This window comes from Acinonyx jubatus, chromosome D2 (assembly GCF_027475565.1).
Source record: "Acinonyx jubatus isolate Ajub_Pintada_27869175 chromosome D2, VMU_Ajub_asm_v1.0, whole genome shotgun sequence".
Taxonomy (NCBI): Eukaryota; Metazoa; Chordata; class Mammalia; order Carnivora; family Felidae; genus Acinonyx; species Acinonyx jubatus.
Genome location: NC_069393.1, coordinates 43926921 through 43952594, shown reverse-complemented (window position 1 = coordinate 43952594; position 25674 = coordinate 43926921). Strand labels below are relative to the sequence as shown.

The window sequence follows — 25674 nt, the reverse complement described above, 5'->3', positions numbered from 1 at the left end:
AGAGGGAGAGAGAGAGAATCCCAAGCAGGCTACTCACCACCAGCACAGAGCCCAATGCACGGCTTGAACTCACGAACTGTGAGATCATGACCTGAGCCGAATCAAGAGTCAGACGTTTAACTGAGCTACCCAGGCACCCCTAGAAACTCTTGTTTAAAAAATCAAATATTTGACTTTTCTACTTATGTCAAATGAGAAGTGAACAACTTCATAGGAAAACAAAATTCTGATGGCTATTAAATTCTTCCTAAGTTCAAAGTCACTGCTCATACTTAGGAAGATAAAGTTATCCTGAGAGAAAAAAGTCTGAAAACAGATGTTCTATGTAATAGGTTATTCATGGTTGCACTGCTGTGACTTCAAGGTACATGCCCATCAATGAGAGACTAGCAAAAATAACTATGGCATGTACATACAATGAAATACTGGGCAGTAAAAGAAAAATAAGCAGCAATTAGGCAGTGAAATAAAATACATCTATTGGAAAAGAAGTAAAACTATCACCCTTCGCAGATGAGCTTGTAAGTAGAAAATCCTAAGAAATCCACTAAAGTAACTAATCATAAGTAATAAATGAGCTCAGTAAGGTGAAAGCATAAAAGATCAATATACAATAATCAGGGCACCTGGGTGGTTCAGTCAGTTATGTGTCCAACTCTTGGTTTCAGCTTAGGTCACAATCTCACAGTTGTTGAGATTGATCCCGGTGTTGGGCTCTGCGCTGACAATGCTGGAGATTCCCTCTCTCTCTCTCTCTCTCTCTCTCTCCCCCCCTCAAAATAAATAAATAAGCTTTAAAAATAAAAATATATAATAATCAATTATATTTCTATAACGTGAAGTGAACAACCTGAAAATTAAGAAAACAATTTGAGTTACAATAGCATCTAAAAGAATAAAAGGCTTAGTGATAAACTTAACAAAGGAAGTACAGAACTTCTACTCTGAAAAGACAAAACACTGCTGAGAGCAATTTTCAAAGACCTAAGCAAATGAAAAAACATCTCATGTTCATGAAGCCCAGATGGGATATTGTTAAAATGGTACAACTCCCAGGGCGCCTGGGTGGCTCAGTCGCTTAAGCGTCCGACTTCGGCTCAGGTCATGATCTCACGGTCCGTGAGTTTGAGCCCCATGTCAGGCTCTGTGCTGACAGCTCAGAGCCTGGAGCCTGCTTCAGATTCTGTGTCTCCCTCTCTCTCTGACCCTCCCCCATTCATGCTCTGTCTCTCTCTGTCTCAAAAATAAATAAACATTAAAAAAAAATTTTTTTTTTAAATGGTACAACTCCCCAAACAGATCTACAGATTCAACACAATCTCAATCAAAATTCCAGCTGGAGTCTGTGCAGAAACTGATCACTTGATCCTAAAATTCATATGAAAATTCAAGGCACCCAGAAGAATCAATCTTGAAAAAGAACAAAGTGAGAGGACTCACACTTCCCAATTTCAAAATTTACTACAAAGCTACAGTAATCAAGATAGTGTGGTACTAGTGTAAAAAAAGACATATGGGCAAGTAAAAATGAACTGAAGAGTCCAAAAATAAATCCTCACATTTAGGTCAATTAATTTTTGATAGAGTGTGTAGACAATTAAATGGGGGGAAGAAACAACCTTTTGAACAAATGGATATCCACCAACAGAAGAATGAAATTGGATTCCTTCCTCATTCCATGTACAAAAATCAACTCAAAGTCCATTTTGAGACCAAAATGTAAAAGAACTAAATGTAAAAAGACCTAATGTAAAAGCTAACACTATAAAACTCTTACAAGAAAACATAGGTGTAAATCTTCATGACCTCCAATTAGACAATGACTTCTTAGACATGACACCAAAAGCACAAGCAATAAAAGATAACATTTATAAATTGAACATCATCAAAGTTAAAAATGTTTGTGCTTCAAAGGACACCACCAAAGATGTGGAAAGGCAACAACAGAACAGTAGCAAACGCCTCCGAATCAGGCATCTTATAAAGGATTTGTATCTAGAATATATAAAGAACTGTTACAACTCAACAATAAAAAAGACAAATAACCCAGTAAAAAATATGAAAAGGAGGAAGGCCTGGTGGCTGTCAGTTAAGTAACCAGGTCTACTCAGGTCATGACATGAGTTCAAGCCCCACCTCGGGCTCTGCACCGACAGCTGTGAGCCTGTTGGGGATTCTCTCTCCCTCTCTGCCTCTCCCTGGCTCTCTCAGGCATGAGTGCTCGGCCTCACTCTCCCTCTCTGTCTCTCTCAAAACAAATAAACTTAAAAAAAAAAAAATAGGAAAAGGAAATGAACAGACATTTCTCCAAGAAAAGATATGCAAATGACCAATGAGCAGGTGAAAAGATGTTCAACATCATTACCCATCAAGGAATTGCAAATCAAAACCAAAATGAGCTACCACTTAACACCAGATAGTAACAAGTGTTGCGGAGGATGCAGAGAAATTGAAACCCTAATACACAGCTAGTAAGAAAGAAAATGGTGCAGCTGCTGTGGAAAACAGCTTGGCAGTTTCTCAGAGTTAAGAAAGCTTTTTTTCCCCCAAAGGTTAACAGCAATTCCACTTCTAGGTATATACCCAAGAGTTCAGAAAACCTATGTCCAAACAAAAACTTGTACAAGAATGTTCATAAGAGCATGATTCACAATAGCTAAAATGTCCATGATGAATGGATTCAAAAATGTGATACAGTAACACAATACATACTATTTAGCCATAAATATGAAATACTGATACATGCTACAACATAGATGAATCTTTAAAACACTGTCCTAAGTGAAAGAAGCCAATCACAGAGGGCCACATATTGTATCATTCTGTTTAAATGAAATGTCAAGAAGAGACAAAGAGAGACACGGTAGAAAGTATGCATTTTTTCAAATCATTTTTTTAAAGATTATGTTGTTCATTTATTTATATGCTATATCTTTCTAAATCCTAAAACCCTTCTTCTGAAATATTTTTAAAAGCACTTTCAAACACAAAAGCATGCAATGATCAAAGAGAAATAACCTGCAATTTTAAAACAGCTAAGGAAAACTCATAAATGTCAAAGGCAGAACATGGATTTGTCTTTGTTGAAGGTTATCAAGTGACCAAAATTCCCTTCAAGTTAAATTCTGGCCTCCTTTTGAAATGGAAATTACTAATAATAAAACTTTAATTTACAAAATAACTGTATATTTTATAAAGGCAATCATCAATGTAATATATGGAATTGTTCAATCACTATATCATACACCTAAAACAAATAAAATACTGTATGTTAACTATACTGGAATTTTAAATAAAATAAAATAAGAAAAAATCATCAATGTAAAGCTGAAACTTACTAGGCTTTATATCACAGTAGTTTAAATGCAACAAATACTTAAACTGTTTGTTGGACAGTAGCAATAGAATAACTTTGGAGTCGAATACACAGGTTTGATTCCCAGACTGCTATTTACCTGCAAGGTGACCATCAACAATGTATTTGGCCTCTCTGAGCCTCAGTTCCCCCTTCTGTTAAATCGGGAATTACAATACCTACTTTAGTTTAAAGAGAAATACTCCCAACTACTTACTAAATGGGGGAAAGGAAAGTAGTGTTTGGAAAATATCACTCTTTTACCTATACCATTTGAATTTTCTGTATGATTTGAATTTTTTTTACAACTTATAATTTTAAAACACAATGGAAAATTTAAAAATAAAAGCATCCACTTTATAGGGTACTTATGGAACCATTTTGTAAGATATTTATACATAGGAGGCTCTCAAACATAATTTCCTCACTACTTCCATAGCCTTTCCAACTTTTGAATTCAGGTGAATACAACTTGGAAGAAGTTAAACATTTATTTTTCAGAAGGCTATGGCTATCAAGAAAGAGATAAACAGGGTAATAAAACTAAGCTTTCAAACCACTTTCCTCAAAACATACCAAAGAATTTAATCTGAAGAGAAAAAAATGTCCACATATTTACTGATGTTAATCACTTTATTCTAAAATTTTAGGATTTGGGGTTTGGTTTTCATGGCGGTTTTTTGCAATGTAAAATGATAATACCATCAAGTGAAAAGGAAATCTGGTACCTTGATTTTTTTTTTTTTTTTTTTTTTTACCAACAAGACAAATTCAGGATTCAGTTCAGAGAGTATTTTTCACTGAAAAACAACATACAAATACAAATAATGATACATTTATCTAGCAAATAAGATAAAGTATCAGCTGCATCTTCTTTGAGAGCACACTGAGATAGATGAATATAATCTAACGATCTAGGTTGTTGCTTTATACTTTGTGGTATATTGTAAGAATTAAGGACATTCTTTTCCATATTCTAATAGATGCATAAAGTGAATGTCAGGAAGTTGTTTTGCAGATCAAAAAGGTGCCATTTTAAACCACCAAAGTACACTGGAGCCACTAAAGTTGGTACTGTGGCCTTTGTTTGGTAGCTTTTCAGAAGACTGAGTCATAGGACTTACATGCGTCTTACCTACCCATAGGAGCCTATAACTTTAGCATTGCTCATCACATATGTGTAAGTACAAAATTAACCCTCATGTAGCTTAAAGTTTACAAATCCTATTCTGGACCACTTAACACATATATTACTGAGAACTTCCTGGAGTATTATTATTCCATTTCTATAGCGCCTTTTTGTTTTTAAACTATTTCAAGAACATACTTTTGAAAAGGGGAAACACGGTCAGTAAATGTTACAAAGATACAATGATTCACATAACTTGACATTAATGAATGGCTGCCATGGAGCAAAATTAAAAACTTAGTTTTTTGACTAAGGCCAGTAGGTAAGGGATTCCCCAGCTCCCAGGCTTTTTCCTTTCCTGAAAGCCACCTCAAAAATCCTACTCCGGATGACATTAAGTCCTTCGCAGTCCCCGCAGTCAGAGCCAAGCCCACAGCCCGGCTTTCAACCGCCGCTCCCGGGTCGCGGAGCCCAGCCCCGCAGGAACACCAGAGGGCAGGCCAGAGAGTGCAGGGCGGCCACCCGGCCCGAGGGAGTGCAGGCGGAAAGGAGGGACACCCGTGACTCACCAGGCCCAGCCCGCCGCCAGACCGCACGCCTTCACACACCCCACCCCCCCACCGCCCCGGCGCGGCCCAGCCTGTCAGCGCCCCCCAGAGGCAGACAGGCCCCTTCCTGGGGCAGGCCCCCTCCTGGAACGGGCCCACTCCCCTGGACGCGGTGGGGGCGCGCACTGACCTGAGACACCGCCTCCCTGCAGATCCGGCTGCCGGTGGGTCCCTCGCCCCGCCCCCAGGCCGGCGCGAGCATGCGCACTGGGCCCGCCCGCGCGCCTGCGCGCCCCCGAGCGCCCCTGCAAGGCACGCGCCGCCGCCTGGGAGGCCGGGCGAGGCCGCAGCAGAGGCGGAGGCCCGGCTCCCTGGGCGGCGCGCACCTCCCGCCCCCCGCCCTGCCATTAACTGGCAACTTGGGCCCGCGGCCCCCAAAGTCCGTCCTCCCCGTTAGGCGGCGGGCGCCGGAGGGGAGGGGACAGCCCAGGGGGCAGGAAGCTGCAGCTTAAAAGGGCAGCCCGCGCCGGGCCCTTCCTCCCTCCCTTCGTCCCCGGGCCTCCGAGAGCGCCTCTGCTCCGCGGCCTCCGCCCCGCCGCCATGTACCGCTGCCTGGGCGAAGCGCTGCTGCTGTCCCGCGCCGGGCCCGCCGCCCTGGGCTCCGCGGCGGCCGACTCGGCCGCGCTGCTGGGCCGGGCCCGCGGGCAGCCCGCCGCCGCCGCCGCCGCCGCCGCCGCAGCCCCGCAGCCGGGGCTCGCGCCGACCGCCCGGCGACACTACAGCGAGGCGGCAGCCGACCGCGAGGACGACCCCAACTTCTTCAAGATGGTGGAGGGCTTCTTCGACCGCGGCGCCAGCATCGTGGAGGACAAGCTGGTGGAGGACCTCAAGACCCGGGAGAGCGAGGAGCAGAAGCGGAACCGGGTGCGCGGCATCCTGCGGATCATCAAGCCCTGCAACCATGTGCTGAGCTTGTCCTTCCCCATCCGACGCGACGACGGCTCCTGGGAGGTCATCGAAGGCTACCGAGCCCAGCACAGCCAGCACCGCACGCCCTGCAAGGGAGGTGAGCGCCGGCCGAGCCCCTCGCGCCCTTCCCCGCCGCCCAGCCTGGCCGGGGATCTGGCCCCCTCCCACGCTCCCCCCCCCCCCGCCCCCTGCAGTAGGCGTGTCAGTCTCGCGCGGGCGGTGGGTTTTCCTCCCGAAATCCGCCACGTAGTGGTCCTGTCTTCCTCCCCCGTGAGCCATCATCCCGGGTTCCTGCAAATGTGAAAACACTGTATGCTGAATAGATGCTGCACCGCTCTCCTTTTGATCTTAGTGTAGGTGACACCGAGGGTGGATCCTGACGAAATGCACTTCTAGAAATGGGAATGACCGGCCCATCTGATTGTGCTCTGCAAGTTTTTGTGAGCATCTATGACTCACCGAACGAAAACTATGAGATAGTTATTTCCAGCTCTTTTTTTCCCCACTCATTTTTACATCAGTGGCAAATGATACAGGAACTTACAAAGTGAATTGTCTTGTGGATTTGAAATCCAGACAGTTTTACTAGCCAAACGATTTTACTAATTACACCATTGGCTTTTTAAGTTGTTTTTCTACCCTGACAGCCTCAGTTTTGCGCGCGCGCGTGCGCACGCACACACACACACACACACACACACACACACACACAAAGTAATACATGAGCAACGTAACATCTCCGACAAATAAACACCGGGCGCCCTGACAGTAAATCTTAAAGGGTGTAGAATGCAGGACAGCCCGCCAGCCAATGGAATGAAATAGCCCTGGGGGTGTGGACTGGTCCTGGCTAGCACCAGATTTGAGCTTGGGTAAAAGATAAAGTACTGAAGGAAAGGAGTTGAATCGGTTACAATTTGATAGTCACCAAGTTATCCCGTAGTTTAAATGTTCGAATATGTGTAGATTTGGCCTCTGCAGTCAGATTGCTTCCTTTGGGCCAATAAAAACTTTCAAACATTTCTCCTCAATACATCTTTAAAGATGTATAAATGTAACCTTAAAAAAAAAAGGTAAAACCACTTCTTTTCTATTAAAAAAAATGATGTTTAATAAAGGCCCCAAGGAGGTGAAGTCTTGCTTGCGGTTGCTTGGCGAATAACCACAGTGAGGATGTTGGGCTGGACCCTTTGTCTCCATAAGCCTGTCACAGTGTTTTATTACACTAGCTGACTTGTAATGATAATTTTTAGAAATCTCTCTACTAGAAGAATTTGAACTCTGCTGGCATTCCCAGCCTGGGAACAAAGGTTGCCTGAAACCGTTTAATGATTTACTTGTTAAATTTGCATTGGCCCCACCCTCTTCTAGGACATACCTTTAGAGCTTAATTATCCTCTAGCTCTGTTTCCTCTTCCCAAACTAATGTTTGAACCACTTTGACCTCTAATTTCCCTTTGCAGCTCCAAAATTACATAAAAGGTACACAGTCAGTCTCCTACATCACCTTCCTTCTTCCTACCACTCCCTTATTCTCTAAACCAAGAATACAAGTTTAGACTCCCAAGAAAAGCAAACAAGGATGATGGAGGAAGAGAGGTTAGCAAATACTAAACTGCAATGTGTCTTTAAAATGGACGTCTAGTTTATATTACTATCCTGCTGGCAGTATTTTCCAGTCCCTTAAAAGATACACAAATAAACCATTATGTAAATTTCCGGCAGGATCTAATTTAGTTTCCCTGAAGTTCTTTACATTCCTGTTCTTTATATGCCAAGCCCTCTCCTATCTTTATAAATCACAACCCCACAAACCCACTGAAGCAGCTAAAATTTACCATAGTTTGTCAGTCCTTATCCTCTTGTTTCCACGGCAGTTTCGTACCAAATTATTGAACCTAGCAACAAATCACATCAGCCCTCTTGAGACACTGTTATTGTAGCACTTGCTTGCACTGGAAGTGTAAGATACAGTTCTCTCTTCAGTTTATCCCATTTACCAGAAGGCATATACTAAAAGCACTATTAACTCCCAGCATATAAACGTGGAGAAACCTATTTGCAACTAATGATTAATAACAGGCATTGAAAGATAACAGGACATGTAAGAAAATTGGCCACTATAAAGTGATAAATATTATCTTAAGGAATTTGAAAGACATCATGGAGATGAGATTGGGAGGATTATACAGCCCTGAAAGCCCTTAAAAATATTTTAGTGTGCTTAACATAATGAACAGTGTGCTAAATAGGTGATCATCAAAATTTGAACATGCTTTCCTTTCGTAACACTCCAGGATCTTTCTCCCCATTGCCACCTTCATCTCATTGCAGAGAATACATATTCTAAGAGCACTTTATTTTTGGTAGTTTTTGTCTCCAATTAAACGTGAAAGCTTTATTTTGTCTTGCTTTGCTTGTAAGAAAGTTGTTGACCTCCTTGGTTGTATTGTGGTCTTAGAAATACAGAATACATTAGGTGATTGAAATTTTTAAGGATGCTTCGAATAATCCCTGTGACTTCAGTAAATCTTTCCCTTTTAAGCATACTTTAACACACTCGCTCTCACCTCCTCAACTGCCTTCTCTACCATAGTTCTTCTCAAAAACAAACAAAAACCCAAAAAAGCCTTGTCTGCTCCTCTTCATACTTTTCATAACCCTCAGTTTTCTGCATCTAATCTTTCCTGGACCTTCTACCTGAGTTTTCAGAAATAAAATTTTCAAGGTTGAAAGTAACAATCTAATTATAATCTGTGTAAGGGAAACAGGTGGTTTTCAGACCTGGGGTGGCTGATGTGTACTTTCTTCCAAGTAAATATTTAATAATACATTTTAGTTTTTTTGCTTCTTTTCCCGCAAAGCATATTTAACTGAAACCATCAGATTGGTACCTATTAAGGATTTGCAAAAGAGTATGCTATAGGCTTTGAAGGGAAGTTTTAAGAGCAGTCTTAATATTTTCAGCAAAGATGAATAGTGTGGGAATTTCTGCTTTGAGAAGACTTTTTCAAAGTTTCTTACATGTTTGAAAACATTATCAGTGATTGTTCCTGTTATCTTTCTCAGAATAAATTCTGTATATTTTTGGCCATGCTTCTGCCCATGTACCTTTTTAGAAAGGAAGTTTATCATTTAAAAGTCAGTTTTGAGGGAGAAGTACAGATTGGTAACAGCAATTCATTGATATAGGAGCAATTTAACTTTCTCTCCCAACTTGTCCTCCCCCACCTCTTTTCGTCATATTAAAACTATTAAGCCAAAATTCTGTTACTGATTCTTCCTTCTATCATAGAACTTTCTAAAGTTATCATTATTGAAATGAAGTTGATTGACTGGAGCCCAACATCCTCACTGTGGTTATTCGCCAAGCAACCGCAAGCAAGACTTCACCTCCTTGGGGCCTTTATTAAACATCATTTTTTTTAATAGAAAAGAAGTGGTTTTACCTTTTTTTTTTAAGGTTACATTTATACATCTTTAAAGTTGAATGGAATGCCCTGATATACTGACCCTGAATCTTTTGTTTAACTGTAAATATCAGTATCAAAAAAAAAAAAAGTATAAACTGTGTTAACCCATTGACTTGTTTTTTAAGAGCCAAAATGCAAAAAAAAAAGAAAACAGTGGGAGGTAGACAGGCTTTGTTCTTGTCTCTGGGGGACAGGATGCAGGGGTGGAGGGCAAGGGAGGCAACAGGATTGGAGTCTGTGTAGTATTAGTCCACTCGTCCTCTGGAATATAATTCTCTGATGATGATGGTACTTTGGGGCAACACTACAGAAAGTACTTTTACTGTTTTAAAAGGACACATCCTCTGTCTTCACTGAAAAAAAAAAAACGTTTCTGACTTAATTTCTGCTGGGTCGAATTGACAACCTTCAAAACTTGGGTAACTTTGTTTTTTTGTTTTTATTTCTTTACAATTTTTCTAATGTACATTTATTTTTGAGAGCAAGAGACAGAGTGCGAACAGGGGAGGGGCAGAGAGAGAGAGAGAGAGACACAGAATCCAAAGCAGGCTCCAGGCTCCGAGCTGTCAGCACAGAGCCCAGTGTGGGGCTCAGACCTTCAAACCGTGAGATCATGACCTGAGCCCAGGTTGGATGCTTAACCTACTGAGCCACCCAGGCACCCCAAAGCTTGGTTAACTTTGAATAGACTCACACTTTCTAACATTCTCAGAGTGTGACTGTGTGTCTGCATCTACTTCCACAAGATAAAATGTAGCCTTTGTAGATAGATTAAATTTAGGATTTAATGCATTCTGAAAATTCATTTAAAAGACAAGTAATTGTATGGGGTGCCTAGGTGGCTCAGTTGGCAAGGTGTCCGACTTCGGCTCAAGTGACTTTGGCTCAGGTCGTGCTTTCATGGCTCATGGGTTCAAGCCCCGTGTCAGGCTGTGTGCTGACAGTTCAGAGCCTGGAGCCTGCTTTAGATTCTGTGTCTCCCTCTCTCTCTCTGCCCCTACCCCTCTCGCATGCACGCGTTCTCTCTCTCACTCTCAAAAATGAATAAACATTTTAAAAAAAAAATTTTTTTAAGGTAATTGTAATGTGTTCTTCTCCCTAGCCCTCATCCCTAAGGTTTTTGTTGGTGGTGCCACTGCTGTTGTTTTTAATACTTTTTAATTAAATCCAGAACTGTTTTGCCATGATAAAGGCCTTTTAATGTCATGGAAGCCAAATAGCTCAAAGCCTCTAAACCGCTCCCCTCTCACAAATATACTAGAGAACAAAGAGATCGCCATTCAGTCTTGCTGTCATTTGGTGTGAATCCACGTAGCTGGTTTGCTTTGGCATTCAGAACCCCATACGCAGGAACACAGACGCTGCCCGCTGCCCACTGCCCACTCATTATGCAGAGTACACATTGCAGGAATTGGGGCATCAAAAATTGGAGGACCAGCACCAGTATGTTAAACCCCAATAAAACTTGCAGTGTTTAAATTTAAAGCATAAGAAATAAGAATTAAACATGAACTTTCTGGCTTATAGGGGAAAGAAATTGGCCTTACAACTATTGATGATAATTTAGATTGCTTAGGAAAATTGTTTTTGTCCAGTGATGTTAAAGGTGCTGAGGATTCTGCCAGGAACCAATAAAGACTAAACTATCAGCTTGTGGATGCTAAAAAATTCTGGGATGTTGTGGGGTTCTTTCCTGTTTATTTTGCGTAATAATTAGATTTTCATAATACAAAAAAAACTTTTTAACCTCTAATATCACTTAGTGAAGAGCATCAATTCATAAATGCCCCATGATGACTCCACCCAACAAACTCCTGTTAAAATACATGTATGTCTTTCAAATATTCATATAGTGGTAACAGTTGTAAAATGACAAGTAAAACAGCTCTACCCCCAGTTCTTCCCCAGGAAATAACCGTCAACAACTTTAAATCCAAAGCCATTATCTAAAACTGACCTAGCTATTCTGAGGAACCAGTGTTTTTTCCCCTTTGCAGAAATTGATACAGATTGCAGTACTCACTATCAAGACTGAAGCATCAATGTAGGAAATACTACTGATAAAGGCAGGAAAGGTTTTGCAAAGGGCAAAAAGACAGCCTGGAAAAGGGCTGCTTCGAGACCTTCTAAGCTTCCTTTCACAAGGTAACAACACTTGGGAGATCCTGCCTCCACAAAGGTCAACTGGAAAGCAAGGGATAACCTAACATCTAACATTTATTGCGTTCTCCATGTATACCAGGCATTTTGCTAAGAGCTTTTCATGCATCATCGCTTTTATCCCTCATAACAACCTCATGAGATACACTGTTGGCCCTGATTTTCAAATGCAAATACCAGGGGCGCCTGGGTGGCGCAGTCGGTTAAGCGGCCGACTTCAGCCAGGTCACGGTCTCCCGGTCCGTGAGTTCGAGCCCCGCGTCAGGCTCTGGGCGGATGGCTCAGAGCCTGGAGCCTGTTTCCGATTCTGTGTCTCCCTCTCTCTCTGCCCCTCCCCCGTTCATGCTCTGTCTCTCTCTGTCCCAAAAAAAATAAATAAACGTTAAAAAAAAAAAAATTAAAAAAAAAAAAAAAAAACGCAAATACCAAGGCTGAAAAGTGGAGGACTCCTGGTAAGGTTACACACCTAGTTACCTAGTGGAGTTGGGCCCTGTTAAGAGTCCCGTCCTCTGACTCCAGCACCCACTTTCTTAATAATTATTTTCTGGGGGCTTTCACGTAAAAAATTATACATTGTATCATAAGCAGTGATTGAGAACTATGCCATGTCATCCACACAATAATTCCCAACACTGGGGCCCATTCGAAATGTGTTAAAGGTTATTAGAAGGCCTGCCTTCTTCCTAGAAAAAACAAGTATATGCCAACAAGTGTGCATGTAGAACTCACTCATATATGATATCTTTATGGGCCCACTTATTCCAGTTACTTAGGCAATGGAAGAACATTTTAGAGTTTTCCACTGAAAGAGGTTTGAAGAGCTCTGGTGTTGAACAGTGGCTCATTTCTCTGCCAAAGTGTATGACATGTATCTTTAAGGGTTTTCAGTGGACTCATTTTAACATGGCTTGCTTCTGGGTGTCTCTTCCTTAAAAACGAAGAAGTTATAGTTTGTAATGAATTGCTATTTCTCCTGGTTATTTATTCTTGGAGAAAGTCTGTCAGACCTTTTAACTTTTCTGAATTGCTTCTTGGCTAGAGGAAAATGTGAAAGATGACACAAATGGAAATTATAAAGGTTGTCAGTAATATGACTCCTTTTGCCCACGTATCATTATCGTAAATATGTGAACACAGGCCTTCAAAACATTTTGTACATTTGAGCCTTAGTAGGATTTAGGACTCTTTTTTTTTTTTTTTTTTTTTTTTTTTAATCCCTTTTAGCAAGAGAGAAATAGCAAGGGAATAGTCAAGGGTGATAGTACCCCCATTGGAGGTTTACTGAATAAGCTATATGAGCTATAGACTATATTCCAAATAAATCAGTTTTTCCATTATGTGTTCATTTTCTCTGCAGGCAAGAGCTTTAAACTTTATGCTTGATTAAGGAACATTCCTTAGCTCATGGGGATTTCTGATAGTTAACCTGTTCATTACAGGTCTTTTAATTGCCTACTCTGTATCAGGTACCCTGCTCTTTGCTAAGGGAACTATTCACAAGAAAGCTTTAAAAAAGAAGAAGAAAACAAAGCTGATTTTTTTTTCTTAAAATGTTTCTAATTGATTTCCTCAAAATAGAGCAGAATCCCAAATCCCTGCTGGTATCTATATCATTCTTCTTTTGCTTTTAGTTCAGTATTCTATTTCTACATTTTCCTTTCCCAGGAACAGTCAATAAATGACACAGTTGAAAACACTAAACAATGCATGGCTACAATAGGAGTTCAAAGGAGATACCAGGGAGAGACAGTCTTGATCTGCAGGTAGGGAAGGCTGGATAGGAGTTGGATGGGGGAAAAGGTCATTTAATTTTTTTTTTTTTTTTTTTACATTTATTTACTTTTGAGAGACAGCAAGTGAGACAGAGCACAAGCGGGGGAGGGGCGGAGAGAGAAGGAGACACAGAATCTGAAGCAGGCTCCAAGCTCCGACCAAGTGTTCAGCCCAGAGCCCAACGCGGGGCTCAAACCCACAAACCTTGAGATCATGACCTGAGCCAAAGTCAGTCACTTAACTGACTGAGCCACCCAGGCGCCCTGAAAGGTCATTTTAGATAAAGAGAAATAAAGGCGGTGACTGATTCAGCCCAGACAAGATGCAGGACTGTGTGTGATGGAGTCATAGGGACAGACTGTGTGTTTATAAATAGTGGAAAATGAGGTTTTATGACATAATATTTATTTGGTCTCTGCTCCCAATTCCTGACATAGAGCTCTTAAAATCTTTGTAATTTTCTGAGTGATGGGGGTGCTTGGAGCCTCCTTTGTCCTAATATTTGGTCTTGGACTCCAGTTCCTGATACAGAGCTCCTAAATCCCTTGGAATTTCCTGGGTGATAGGAACATCTTTTGTTCTAATGAGGCACTTCTTGCTGGGTTCCTGGATAGCTTCAGGATGGCAGCTGGTGACTAGAAAGACTAAACCATGATTAGTAGCCTAGAACTTTCAGCCCCATCCCCCGCCCTCCATGGAAAGGAAAAGAGTTGGACATTGAGTTAACACCCATCATCCCTCTGTGAGGAAGCCTTCATAAAAACCCGTAAACCACTAGGTTCTGAGAGCTTTCCTGATACCTCCATGTGTCAGGAGGACGGTGCACCTGTTACCTAGAGACAGGCTCCTGTGCTCAGGACCCTGATAATAAACATTAAACATATGTAAAGTGTTTACTTGAGTTCTGTGAGCCATGATAGCAAATTATTAAACCTAAGGAGAGGGTGTGGGAGCATCCAGCCAAGTTGGACAAAAGTATGGGTACCGTGGGCACCCAATACTTGAGATTAAAATGAAGGCCAGTCTTGTGGAACTAAGCCCTTAATCTGTGGGGTCTGTGCTAACTCCAGGTAGTCAGTGTCAAAATTGAATTAAATTGTGTATGACAACCAGTTGGTGTCCACAGAGAATTAGAGAGCTGGTTGTTGGTATGGAAAACCCGCACATATGGTGTCAGAAGTATGCAAGCAGAAACAGCTTTTTCCCTTTATGCTTGCTGGGTGCATAATGGTAAATCCAGGAGAGCTAGGCTGCAGAGGAGCTGAGGATGAGGTGATAAGTAATAGCAGAAGGAATGAAAAGCAAAGGGCAGCCAAAAACATTTTGAAGGAAGGACAGTATTCCCCAACAGGTAGGATGTATCAATGAAGGAGAGAAAAGTCAAAGATAACTCAAGTTTCTAGCCTGAGGCACTGTTAAGAAGAAAAGGTGATATTATTATTAGGAAAGAAGACTGGATTTTGAAAATAAAGGAGATTTGGTGTAAAATGACCCTTAGCAAAACTTGGAAATACAGGCATATATATTTTCCCGATCTTACTCTTGCAAAATATAGTCGCTCTACCTGTAGTGCCCATCTATCCCTTATCTCCTTTCTCCCTTTAATTCTCTTCTTCCTCTTCAGAACCATCTCAAATATCACCTAGACTTGTAAATAATTTATATGAAACTGGATATCTGTAATTTCAATACTTTACCCTTTGAACCTTTTTATAACAGGTTATCGTTATGTTTTACTAAATGTTGTCCGGTTTTATATTCACCACTTTTACTAGCATCATTTCCAAGACCGGTTTGGTAGGAAGGTGTGGCTAAGTTTACAGCTATTATCCCAATAAGTCGATGAAAAAAATGAACAAGATCCCCCTCTTAGTGTGTAATCCTTCCTCCATCCATTGGGCAGTAAGTTCAATACTTAGGCACACAACAGAACTCTGTGTCCTATAAATAATATGTACTTAAATGCAGGCAAATTATTTGGAAGGATCTATATATTACCCACTTCAATCACCAAGAATAGTCCCCCATAAGAGAAGACTGGGATTACATAGTGGTATGTAATGGGAGGTCAGGGGAGACTTCCAATTTTTTGTTTTTAAGTTTTGATGAACGCATACACATATGTGTTGTATAATTTTTTAATGTTAATGAAAAGAAGTGAAATGTCCTTTTCATTTCTCCAACATCAGCTAAACATATGCTTCCCAGAACTTATTATGAAGTTTGTCTCTTTAAGTGTTTGGTTCCTTGCCTTCCTACATAGACATGGACACTGTCAAAAGCAGTTAAAGGCTATGATATTCCTTTGTTCCTATGTGGCCTGCTTCTTGCACTGCCAACTGAATTTTTATCTGAGACTTCCCATGTTTTCCGAGGTCATTACATGCTGGAGGGCCCCAGTTCCCCACTGCCCCTTGCCCTCCTCTCCTCATTTGTAATTATGTTACTCTGTTACACGTTAGGAAATTATATTAGTATTAAGTGAGAAAAGATGTTCTCGTGAGTAAATGGCAAGAGTGCTAGGGCATGCATTTCAAGAGTTCTGAGGTCTTTATGCTTTTCTGTGAGTTCTGTGCTTGTGGTAGAACTCTTGGTTTTCTAAAAAGTGAGAGAATGCAGTTGGAAACTGAATTTGTGATAAATAAATCAAAGACCTCTTAAAAGATCCAGGCTCAAGTAATTTTTAAAACCATTTAAATTGTCATGAATGTGTTTCGTTAATGATTCATCACAGAAAAAAACAATGGTGACTTAGTTGCTAGGAGCTTTTTTGTATGTTTTTGGTTTTGAGTCAGCTCGCAAAAGGAAAAAAATTCAAGCTGCTCAGTTGTGGTTTTCACTGAAATTTTTCAAAGGAACTGGTGTGGTTTCTTCATCACTATAGCAGCTTTAGCTAATTTTTGCTTTTGATTTTGATTTCTCCTAGAAAAACCTGGTGTAGTAAGGAATATCTTTGGTCATTAAGTCAAAAGGCAGAAAAATGCTTTGTGCTGTGTAGTGTGCAGATGTCTGCATTTTATTAATGTTCTTTTGAAACATCTGGATACCAGTTAGCTCAAAATAACTATGTGGCAGAGTTAATTACTCTTCAGAATAAGAGGTCTGATTTCAGACTTCTACCACCAACCCTTCCTCCAGCTCTACCAGGTTTGATAAATAATAAACGCTGTCATGGGTGGTGGTCAGTTTCCGCTGGCAAACTGGAAGTACAGGTTACTCTGTGGGCCAGTGAGAATGGGGTCTTGATTTGGGGGTCCTTGTTTCTAAGGACTCCTGCCGTGTGGTCCATACCTGCGTAATCAATCACCCCATTTCCTTTCTAGTTCTGCCAGCTGTGGACTCTGCTTTTCATTGAAAGCATCCACCTCTCTCATGATACCTACTAGCGCTGTCGCTCACAGACCCCATCCATCTCTTCCCAAACACTAGCAATGCTAGCGGCAACATAGGCTAATGGGTAGTGCTACAGGACTTTAGCATAGAAAAAAACCTAATTGACTCCTTTCCATTTCTGGAATAAAATTCTTGGCCCTTTTAGTTTCTGCCCTTGTGCCCCCATCCTATCCCTATCGGCCCTGCTCACTGTTAGCCTTCCCTGCCACCCCACAGAAAAGAAGTAAAGGCTTGCTGTTACAAAAAGTGAAAACATTCAGACTGCAAATAAGATCCTTCTTGCCTCACTTTGTTTTAAAATATTTTAAGGTTTCTTGGTTTTCTTCTGTGCATGTGTGTTCTTACCTGTCATTTGGCTTTATTGAACGACTTTGTTTTCAAATTCTGTGTTCTTCAAATATGGTAGGTATTCAGAAATGCTACGTTTCCCCCCTCCTTTACAACTTTGCAGTAGTCTGAGGTCTGCCCTAACTCCAGGTAGTCAGTGTCACGTCAAGTATGTCGCATCATTTGTCCCTCACATACCCCAGTTGTGCTAATATCTCATAATCCATTGGATTTACAAATACAGTAGAGAGTGGCTTCTTTTTTGTGGTCATACTGTTAGTGTCCATCAGAATGTGGTTAGGAATTTTTAGGTGACCGCATATTTTTAGTAATTATCTTTGGTTTCCAGTCCCATGAGAAGCAAAGCAACTAGCCTTCCCTTAGGTGTAAGCTCCTGTACTGGAGGGAGTTTGTTTCATCTCAAGCATTGTTACAACACAGAGTATTTTACTTACGGCTATCCTTGAAGGGTTTTGGGGTTTGTTTGGTTTTTTTTTTTTTTTCCAGACTAACAGTTAAGTAACCCTGTGCTGGTATGTCTGCCAGCTTCCAGAAGTAACAACATTTATGTATCACTGATTAATCAGAAAGTTGAAATGAAAACCTATTTTTTCTTTAGCCCAGGCAGTAACCGACCACCTGCATTCCTTTCTGGGTACCTCCCTGCCCCCTCCTTCCTCTGCTCCAGAGCTTCCCCGCCCGGCTAACGCTTCTGCTCCTTTCCTTATTACCCCTCCGTTGCCTCAGTTCACTAGAAGCCTTTCTTGGCTCATAGCCTGCAGAAAATGCTGATGTGAAAGGTAATTTATGTAACTACTTCTCTTCTGTATCTTGCAGTTGAGTTTTCTGATTGGGTGTGGCTCAGAAAGAAAATTTCACTTTACACACAAGAATGCCTGGGTTCCATCCAGTGGAAACATGTTTTTTTGTTATACATACACAGTTTCTGACTCATGGTTCTAGAACTGTTGCAGTAACCTAGGCATTTTGTTTACACTGTCTTGTACTAGGAGGGGTCCAGTTTCTAATTAGCATCAATGTCTAGAATAACAGGATTATAATCAGATTTGTAAATGTTACTGTTTCAGGCTGTGTTTAGTTTCCCACCGAATGTATTAGTTTGAAACACTGGATAAGGGAAAGTAACTTTTCCCTTCCCTTAAGAAAGCAAGAAAAATGGTAGCTACACTTGTGAGCATGCTGTAGTATATAGAATTGTCCAGTCACTATGTGGAACACCTGAAACTAATGGAATATTTTTAAAGAAAGCAAGGGAAATTGGGGGCGCCTGGGTGGCTCAGTCGGTTAAGTGTCCGACTTCAGCTCAGGTCATGATCTCTTGGTGGTGGGTTCCAGCCCGCATCAGGCTCTGCGCTGACAGCTCAGAGCCTGGAGCCTGCTTCAGATTCCGTGTCTCCCTCTTTCTCTGCCCCTCCCTTGCTCACGTTCTCTCTCTCTCTCTCTCTCTCTCTCTCTCTCTCTCTCTCCCCCTCCCCCCTTTCTCTCTCTCTCTCTCTCTCAAAAATAAACATTTAAAATTTTTTTAAAAAGAAAGGGAAATTAAAATAACTTAATGACTACTTCCACAGACTCTAAAAAAGCAATGAAGAAAGTGCTTTGTGTATGATAGAAATACTAATTCTCAATAGCAGACTGTTATTCTGCCCTCATGAATATATCTTAAAGTAATGAAATCAAGGTTTATTAAGCTGTTTGTTTAAACTCCTATAAGTTTAGCCTTTTTAAGACATAGATTTCTTTGTTATCTGCCACTGCTTCGTAATACTTACAATAGCAGTAATAATATAGCTGAGATTGAACTATTGACCATGTCAGCTGCTTCACGTGCATTGTCCTGTGCGGTCTTGATGGAACCTGAGAACAGAGGCTGTGCCTCCCCAGGTAAGCAAGTGCAGTCACCACAGTAGTTGCCACTGAGCTGGGTCCACTTAGTCAGGAAGTACCCGGCCCAGATCACTGGCCTAGCACGGCCTTCACTGAGGCATTTGCCACATTGCATAGTAGCATTTTCACTGATTTTAAAAACATATTTTAGTGTTTAATTTTTTTCTTTAACGTTTATTTATTTTTGAGACAGAGAAAGACAGAGTATGAACGGGGGAGGGTCAGAGAGAGAGGGAGACACAGAATCCGAAGCAGTCAGCACAGCACCCGATGCGGGGCTCTAACTCACAGACCGCGAAATCATGACCTGAGCCGAAGTCGGATGCTTAACCGACTGAGCCACCCGGGCGCCCCAAAACATATTTTAGTGTTTAAGCCAAATTTTTTTCTTATTTTTGAGAGAGAGAGAGAGAGAGGATCTTTAGCAGGCTTCACACTCAGCATGGAGCCCAACTCAGGGCTCAGCCTCACAACCGTGAGATCGTGACCTGCACTGAAATCAAGAATCGGACCCTTAACTGACTGAGCCACCCCCCAATTTTGCCTTAAAGAAACAAATGTTGGGGAGCCTGCGTGGCTCAGTCGGTTAAGCGGCCGACTTCGGCTCAGGTCATGATCTTGCAGTCCGTGGGTTCGGGCCCCGCATCGGGCTCTGTGCTGACAGCTCAGAGCCTGGAGCCCGTTTCAGATTCTGTGTCTCCCTCTCTCTGACCCTCCCCTGCTCATGCTCTGTCTCTCCCTGTCTCAAAAATAAAAACGTTAAAAAAAAAATTTAAAGAAACAAATGTTTAGTTGTAATATTACTTACAGTTTTTTTTTTTTCTGGAGTACTTTTTAGGACCTGGTGCTTTTGCCTCTTACTGCTTTATAGTCCTTTTGTAATACATGCAGTGTATTGTGAATTGTTTAGAACTTATAGGCCTGTCAGAATTTTTAGAGACTACGGTTTTTCTGTCTTAATACCTTAAGTTTTAAGAGTCAAGAAATATTCATATATTTATTCATCCTGTATTTGCGTGCCTAATACATGCCATTTTCTATGTTAGGGACCAGGAATTGAAGCATTGAACAAAATACAGTCTGTCCTCATGGTGATAACTTCCCATGTGGGGAAACCAAGACAGTAAACAAATCTATAATATAAAGTCAGTGGTGGGGCGCCTGGGTGGCGCAGTCGGTTAAGCGTCCGACTTCAGCCAGGTCACGATCTCGCGGTCCGGGAGTTCGAGCCCCGCGTCAGGCTCTGGGCTGATGGCTCAGAGCCTGGAGCCTGTTTCCGATTCTGTGTCTCCCTCTCTCTCTGCCCCTCCCCCGTTCATGCTCTGTCTCTCTCTGTCGCAAAAATAAATAAACGTTGAAAAAAAAAAAATAAAGTCAGTGGTAAAACATTAACGTAGAGGGGGCTAGAGAGTAGGAATGAGAAAGGTGCTGTTTTAAAGAAGGTGGTCAGGGAAGGCCTCTTGGAATGAAGAAAGTTTTAATAGAGGCCTGAACAAAATAGGGAAGCAAGCTCTAAAGCAACAGGTAGCTGCTCTATCTTTAAAAAGACTATCCCTTCTTGGGGCACCTGGGTGCCTCATTTGGTTGAGCATCTTCAGCTCGGGTCACAATTTCACGGTTCATGAGTTCAAGCCCCATGTTGGGCTTTGCGCTGACAGTGCACAGCCTGCTTCAGATTCTCTGCCTCCCTCTCTGCCCCTCCCCTGCTCTCTCTCTCTCTCAAAACTAAATAAGTATTAAAAAAAATTGTCCTTCCTTATTCTAAAATTTCATTAACAAGTAAATTTGTTCCAGGAGCTCCCTTTTCTAAATATAATCATTTTATTTTTCTAATAGGCTAAAGAAATATGTTCAGCTTTAGAATTTGCTCTTTATGATCTATGTACCACAGATAAAATTCTCTTAAGTCATATCATTGGCGTTTAGCTTTGTGCAGTGGCAGTATCATAGCCAGTGAGATTTATCCAAGGTGCAGTTATTGCTAATTGGAAAAGATATCATTTGTGTTTAGATAGATGTTTGCAGAAATATACAAGAAGCCATCTTTTAAAAATGACGGGGACGGGGGGCTTGCTTGGGTGGCTCAGTCAGTTAAGCATCTGACTTCGGCTCAGGTCATGATCTCGTGGTTTATGAGTTCCAGCCCCACATTGGGTTCTCTGCTGTCAGCACAGAGCCTATTTGAGATCGTCTGTCCTCTCCTCTCTCTCTCTCCCTCCCTCTCTCTCTCTCCCTCCCTCTCTCTCTCTCTCTCTCTCTCTCTCTGTCCCTCCCCCGCTCACACATGCTGCTATCTCTCTCTCAAAAATAAACATTTAAAAAAAAAATGACTAGGGAAGTTTTCTCCAACCACCAGTTTATGAGATATTGTATATTGCTGTCTGAAAAACTTTTGTTCCCAAAATTCTTTCAGAGATGTCCCTGAGGCCCCTCATTACTGTAACTCAGTGGAAGTTGTACCCAGCGTCATTCAAGAATCCTTCATCGCTCACAAACACACATTGTGCCAGGGAGCACCAGGTAGCATGCAGACATTAACCTCACCCTGGCCTTCTTCCTTTGGGTTGAGAAACAATGAACTGCAGAGGACAAAGGGTGGCCTAACCCTGAAAACCTTGGGAGGGTGAGTGACCAGGACCCACAAAACCAAAGTAGTGGACATACTCACTTTCCACGTCCACTCTACCAAACACCTAACACTACCAAGTACAGGCGCATTGAGACACAGTTAGTTGTCTGTCGCTTGGCCTCCTGCCATCCTTGCAGAAAGGATAGAGGGAATTGCTCATCTCCAAGAAAAAGAAATGACTTGCCAGCTTCTCGTCTCTTGGTTGACAGGCTGACAGTGAATGAAGGGAGGAAGAGACTGGGACATCTGGGTGTACTCGTTTGAAGCCAGAACTTCTATTTAGACATCTAATATTAGGTTGAATCAATCTGTTGACTATCCATTTGCTCATATTTGTATGATATCAGAAAGCAAAATTTTTGAGCTCCTTGCTACCAAATCACCTAAGTCAAAACATGAAAGAAAAATTTTAAAGCCTTCCCGGAGTTAATTGCCTTCCTAAAAGTGTAACATTCATTTGAAGGTGGTTTTTGTCTTGTGAAATCATAGTTACTGGTGTTTCCCACTGGGCTGTCAGTCCCCAGAGGACAGGACTGTGCCCCATTCACCTCTTAATCCCCAGGAGCCCTGCTCCATGGTCTCATCCTGAGCTTGTACCAGAACACAGAAACTGCACTCCAACACCAGTCTTTCGCTCATAACTGTCCAAATACTTAAAATTCAGTGGTCATTCTGTAGCTCTTGCTAGGTGACTCCTTAGATTTCCCTGGACTTTGTATCATAAGCTTCTTTAAGTGTTCTTGGAAATAACCAAGGTATTGAAATGCAAAAAGTGTGGACAGTTCAATTTCTAGCACTTTTTTTTTTTAACCTGCCAGAAGGGTGTTCTAAATGCATCCCCTTCTTTCTCACCCCCTCAGGTATCCGTTACAGCACTGATGTGAGTGTAGATGAAGTGAAAGCCCTGGCTTCTCTGATGACCTACAAGTGTGCTGTGGTTGGTAAGTGATCTCCTTTGTTGCCACCTAATGGCACTTGGGGAAATATGTTTACATACAGGGTTACTGTTAGGATGTTATTCAAGGTGCACAGTTTAATGCCCACACCATTTTTCAATTAGCCTTAATTAAGAGTTAGTCTTTTTTTTTTTTTTAATGGAGGACTTGTTATAGGAATCAATTGGATTTTCTTGAAGTGTAGATCTTTTTTTTAAATCCCTTTCTGTACACTGTAAATAAGACCAAATCATAGTAGAAGGGAAATAAATGTTTTTTTCTTTTAGAATTAGGAAAGCACACTGATTACGCATCGTAACTTGCCTAGCCTTATCATTTCTGTTCCTCTAGAGTTTTAGTTAAAGTACAACATTTTAGAAGAGATTGATGTGGGTTTATTTCTTGAATTTTTTGAAACTAAAGCTTAAAGTGTCATATTTATACATTGCATAGTGCTTTCTGCATCTTTAAGTTTTTTATCCTTTGTATGGAATAACAACTTGCAGCCTTCTCTTCCAGATGTGCCATTTGGGGGTGCCAAGGCTGGTGTTAAGATCAATCCCAAGAACTATACTGTAAGTAACAAAATGACATTTGTGCACATGATACACTGATGGGGGACTTGTAATTACTGGGCTTCTGTGTGTCCCCCATATCAGTGAGATTAATGGCCCCTATTGCTTTTTAAAGGAATGGAAAAACAAGTAAAGAATTAACACATTGAGTGTCGTGCCATATAAGGGTCACCTGGCTTAACATCAATGATCAATGTCCTTTTTTCATTTTCTCACTTGGTTAGAAGGTAGTTAATACCTTCATATTCTTAGGCATTTATATCCATGTTATGTATTCTATAACATAAATATAATATGCTCTATATAAATATAGTATATATTACTATGAGATTTTTGTGTTGGGTTATCAAGGTCCAGTGACAAATGTCTTAATTCAGTAAAAATCTTGTTTATCCTATCAGTTCCAAGTTAATTTAAGCCATTACTATACTGTACAGCACCAAAGTAACATCTGTTACAAACATAACATGTATGATTTCATTCTTTTTAAGATTAACCATTTAAATGAAAATATACCATAAGGATTGCTCATAGGGTCCTATATTAATACAAAGAGAACAGGAACTGGGATCTGAGCCCTAATTCTACTGTCTGTTGTTTATATGACCTAATTTGTGATCTGTCATTTTCTCATCTTTAAAATGGAAATGCCTGTTTTATGAGCTTTGAGGATTACACAAGAAGATAGGTGAAAATGTCCTATAAATAGAAAATATAATCCAACTATTACCTATCTCCACCAGTAGTTTTCTGTCAAAAACATTTGTTTCATTGTTGTTTTGTTTTCATGTTTTTCCTTTATAGGATAATGAATTAGAAAAGATCACAAGGAGGTTTACGATGGAGCTGGCAAAGAAGGGCTTTATTGGTACGTATTACCATGCAGGTTTCCACAGAGTAGGAACATCTAAAAAGTAATGTTCTTACGGTAAACTCCTGCTTTTACCTGTGTGTACATGGGTAGAACTGCCCTTTTACTCTGAAAAGCTGGGTTCTGTGACAAATATGGTGGACGTACATGGGCCTGTTTTTGATACATCTCTAATAGCAAAGTTCAGGTTCTCACTATGCAGTATGGACACCAGACGGATTGCTTCCACCTCGTCTCCTTGTACAATCTCTGTTGTGATGTCCAGAAAGATTCTAGGAACTGAATAATACCTGTATTATAAACATTTTTTTAATATGTAGAAATCACTTTCACAGTAGTGATCCTGTTCTGAAAGCAGTGGGAAATCTGATGCCTTTGGAATTGGAGGTTCAGCACAGTGGGCACAGGCTGGGAGGTGAGGGGCCTCACACTAATAGCTCACGCTGCCATCACCGGCTGGTTTGGAGGGTTCCTGGGGCTCCTAATGTTTGTTACTAGGCCCTTTCATCAAACACTAGATCTCTGAGGTGCTGATCTTCACTGGCTTGATGTTTCCATATCATACTGTCATCTATCTCATGTGCTTTTTCGTATGAGATGTGAATTCTTTGCTGTGATGTGTAAATATTCATTTTAACTTTAATTTTCAAGCAAATTAAGTCTTTATATTTCTTTTGTTGATCTAGAGGGATTCTAATTTGTTTAAATAAAAAAAAATATTTAATAGAATGTTTGCCCTTGTAACATAAAGAAGACTGACTAAAATAAGAAAGAAAATCTACTCTTTCTCTGTTTTCCAGCCCCTGTGTTTTTATTCCCCAATATTCTCCCAACTGTTGGTTGACAGGTTCCTATGAACTTAAGATATCTTTATTTTGAAATGCCCTCTTTTTAGGGAAGAAAAAAGGACATGAAATAAATAAACTGGCATAGAAATAAAAGTTAACACTAGAATTTTACCAGATTCAATATGTCTTTCATCATTTAAAAGGCATGCAGGGGTGGGGGGGCGCCTGGGTGGCTCAGTTGGTTGGACATCCAACCTAGGCTCAGGTCTTGATCTCGCAGTTGGTGGGTTCGAGCCCCTGTGCTGAGAGCTCAGAGCCTCAAACCTGCTTTGGATTCTGTGTCTCCTTCTCTCTCTGCCCCTCCCCTGCTCTCTCTCTCTCTGTCTCTCAAAAATGAATAAACATTTAAAAAAAAAATTTGTAAGTAAACAAACAAAAGGCATGTGGATTCCTGGCATGCCTCCCCCTCAGCACTGCTGTGAGCTCATACTACCACCATACCGGCAAAGCAAGGCACTGGGTAGCTGGAGTTGACTGCCTCCTTTACGGAAATGCCCACTACTTCTGAGATTTGGGGAACTGCTGTCATGTTCAGCCTGTTGACAGCCTTCATGATTTTTATATCGTATTTCCTCTTAGCTTAAATCGCAAACGTATTTAATGGTCTTGAGTGGTTTCAGACTTTATTCAGTTGTATTTATTGCCCTTATCTAGAGTATAACCAGCTAATTTTCTCTACATTTATATTGTCAAGTACCTTATAATTCCAAAGGTTAGAAGCAGTTTGACTCCTTGGTTTAAGTACTGAGGCCTCATTGCCTCACACTGCAGCTAACCCGATTGT

The 25674-nt window shown here is 41.2% G+C and overlaps 2 protein-coding genes and 1 long non-coding RNA gene across 8 annotated transcripts in view; 2 read left to right on the top strand and 1 right to left on the bottom strand.

The window, feature by feature from the left end:
- The window catches only part of SHLD2 (shieldin complex subunit 2), a 94004-nt gene extending 88688 nt beyond the window's left edge, over window positions 1–5316 (bottom strand). For 3 of the 6 annotated variants that reach the window (XM_027062483.2, XM_027062485.2, XM_027062486.2), the window contains exon 1: window positions 5223–5296. The gene's annotated coding sequence lies outside the window, so the exon portion shown is untranslated. Of the gene's footprint in view, window positions 1–5222 lie in introns of all 6 variants that reach the window. The other 3 variants (XM_027062484.2, XM_053207456.1, XM_053207457.1) reach the window with 3 other exon arrangements.
- A 69-nt stretch (window positions 5317–5385) lies between these two features.
- GLUD1 (glutamate dehydrogenase 1) overlaps window positions 5386–25674 on the top strand; it is a 38384-nt gene continuing 18095 nt past the window's right edge. The window contains exons 1-4 of the mRNA XM_027062487.2: window positions 5386–6098; window positions 22522–22602; window positions 23116–23171; window positions 23976–24039. Coding sequence (XP_026918288.1) covers window positions 5633–6098; window positions 22522–22602; window positions 23116–23171; window positions 23976–24039 — 667 coding nt within the window. The 5' untranslated portion in view covers window positions 5386–5632. The remainder of the gene's footprint in view (window positions 6099–22521; window positions 22603–23115; window positions 23172–23975; window positions 24040–25674) is intronic.
- On the top strand, window positions 9497–13443 carry LOC128312676 (uncharacterized). The gene is made up of 2 exons (XR_008292262.1): window positions 9497–11824; window positions 12074–13443. It is a non-coding gene; the product is annotated as an uncharacterized LOC128312676 (long non-coding RNA).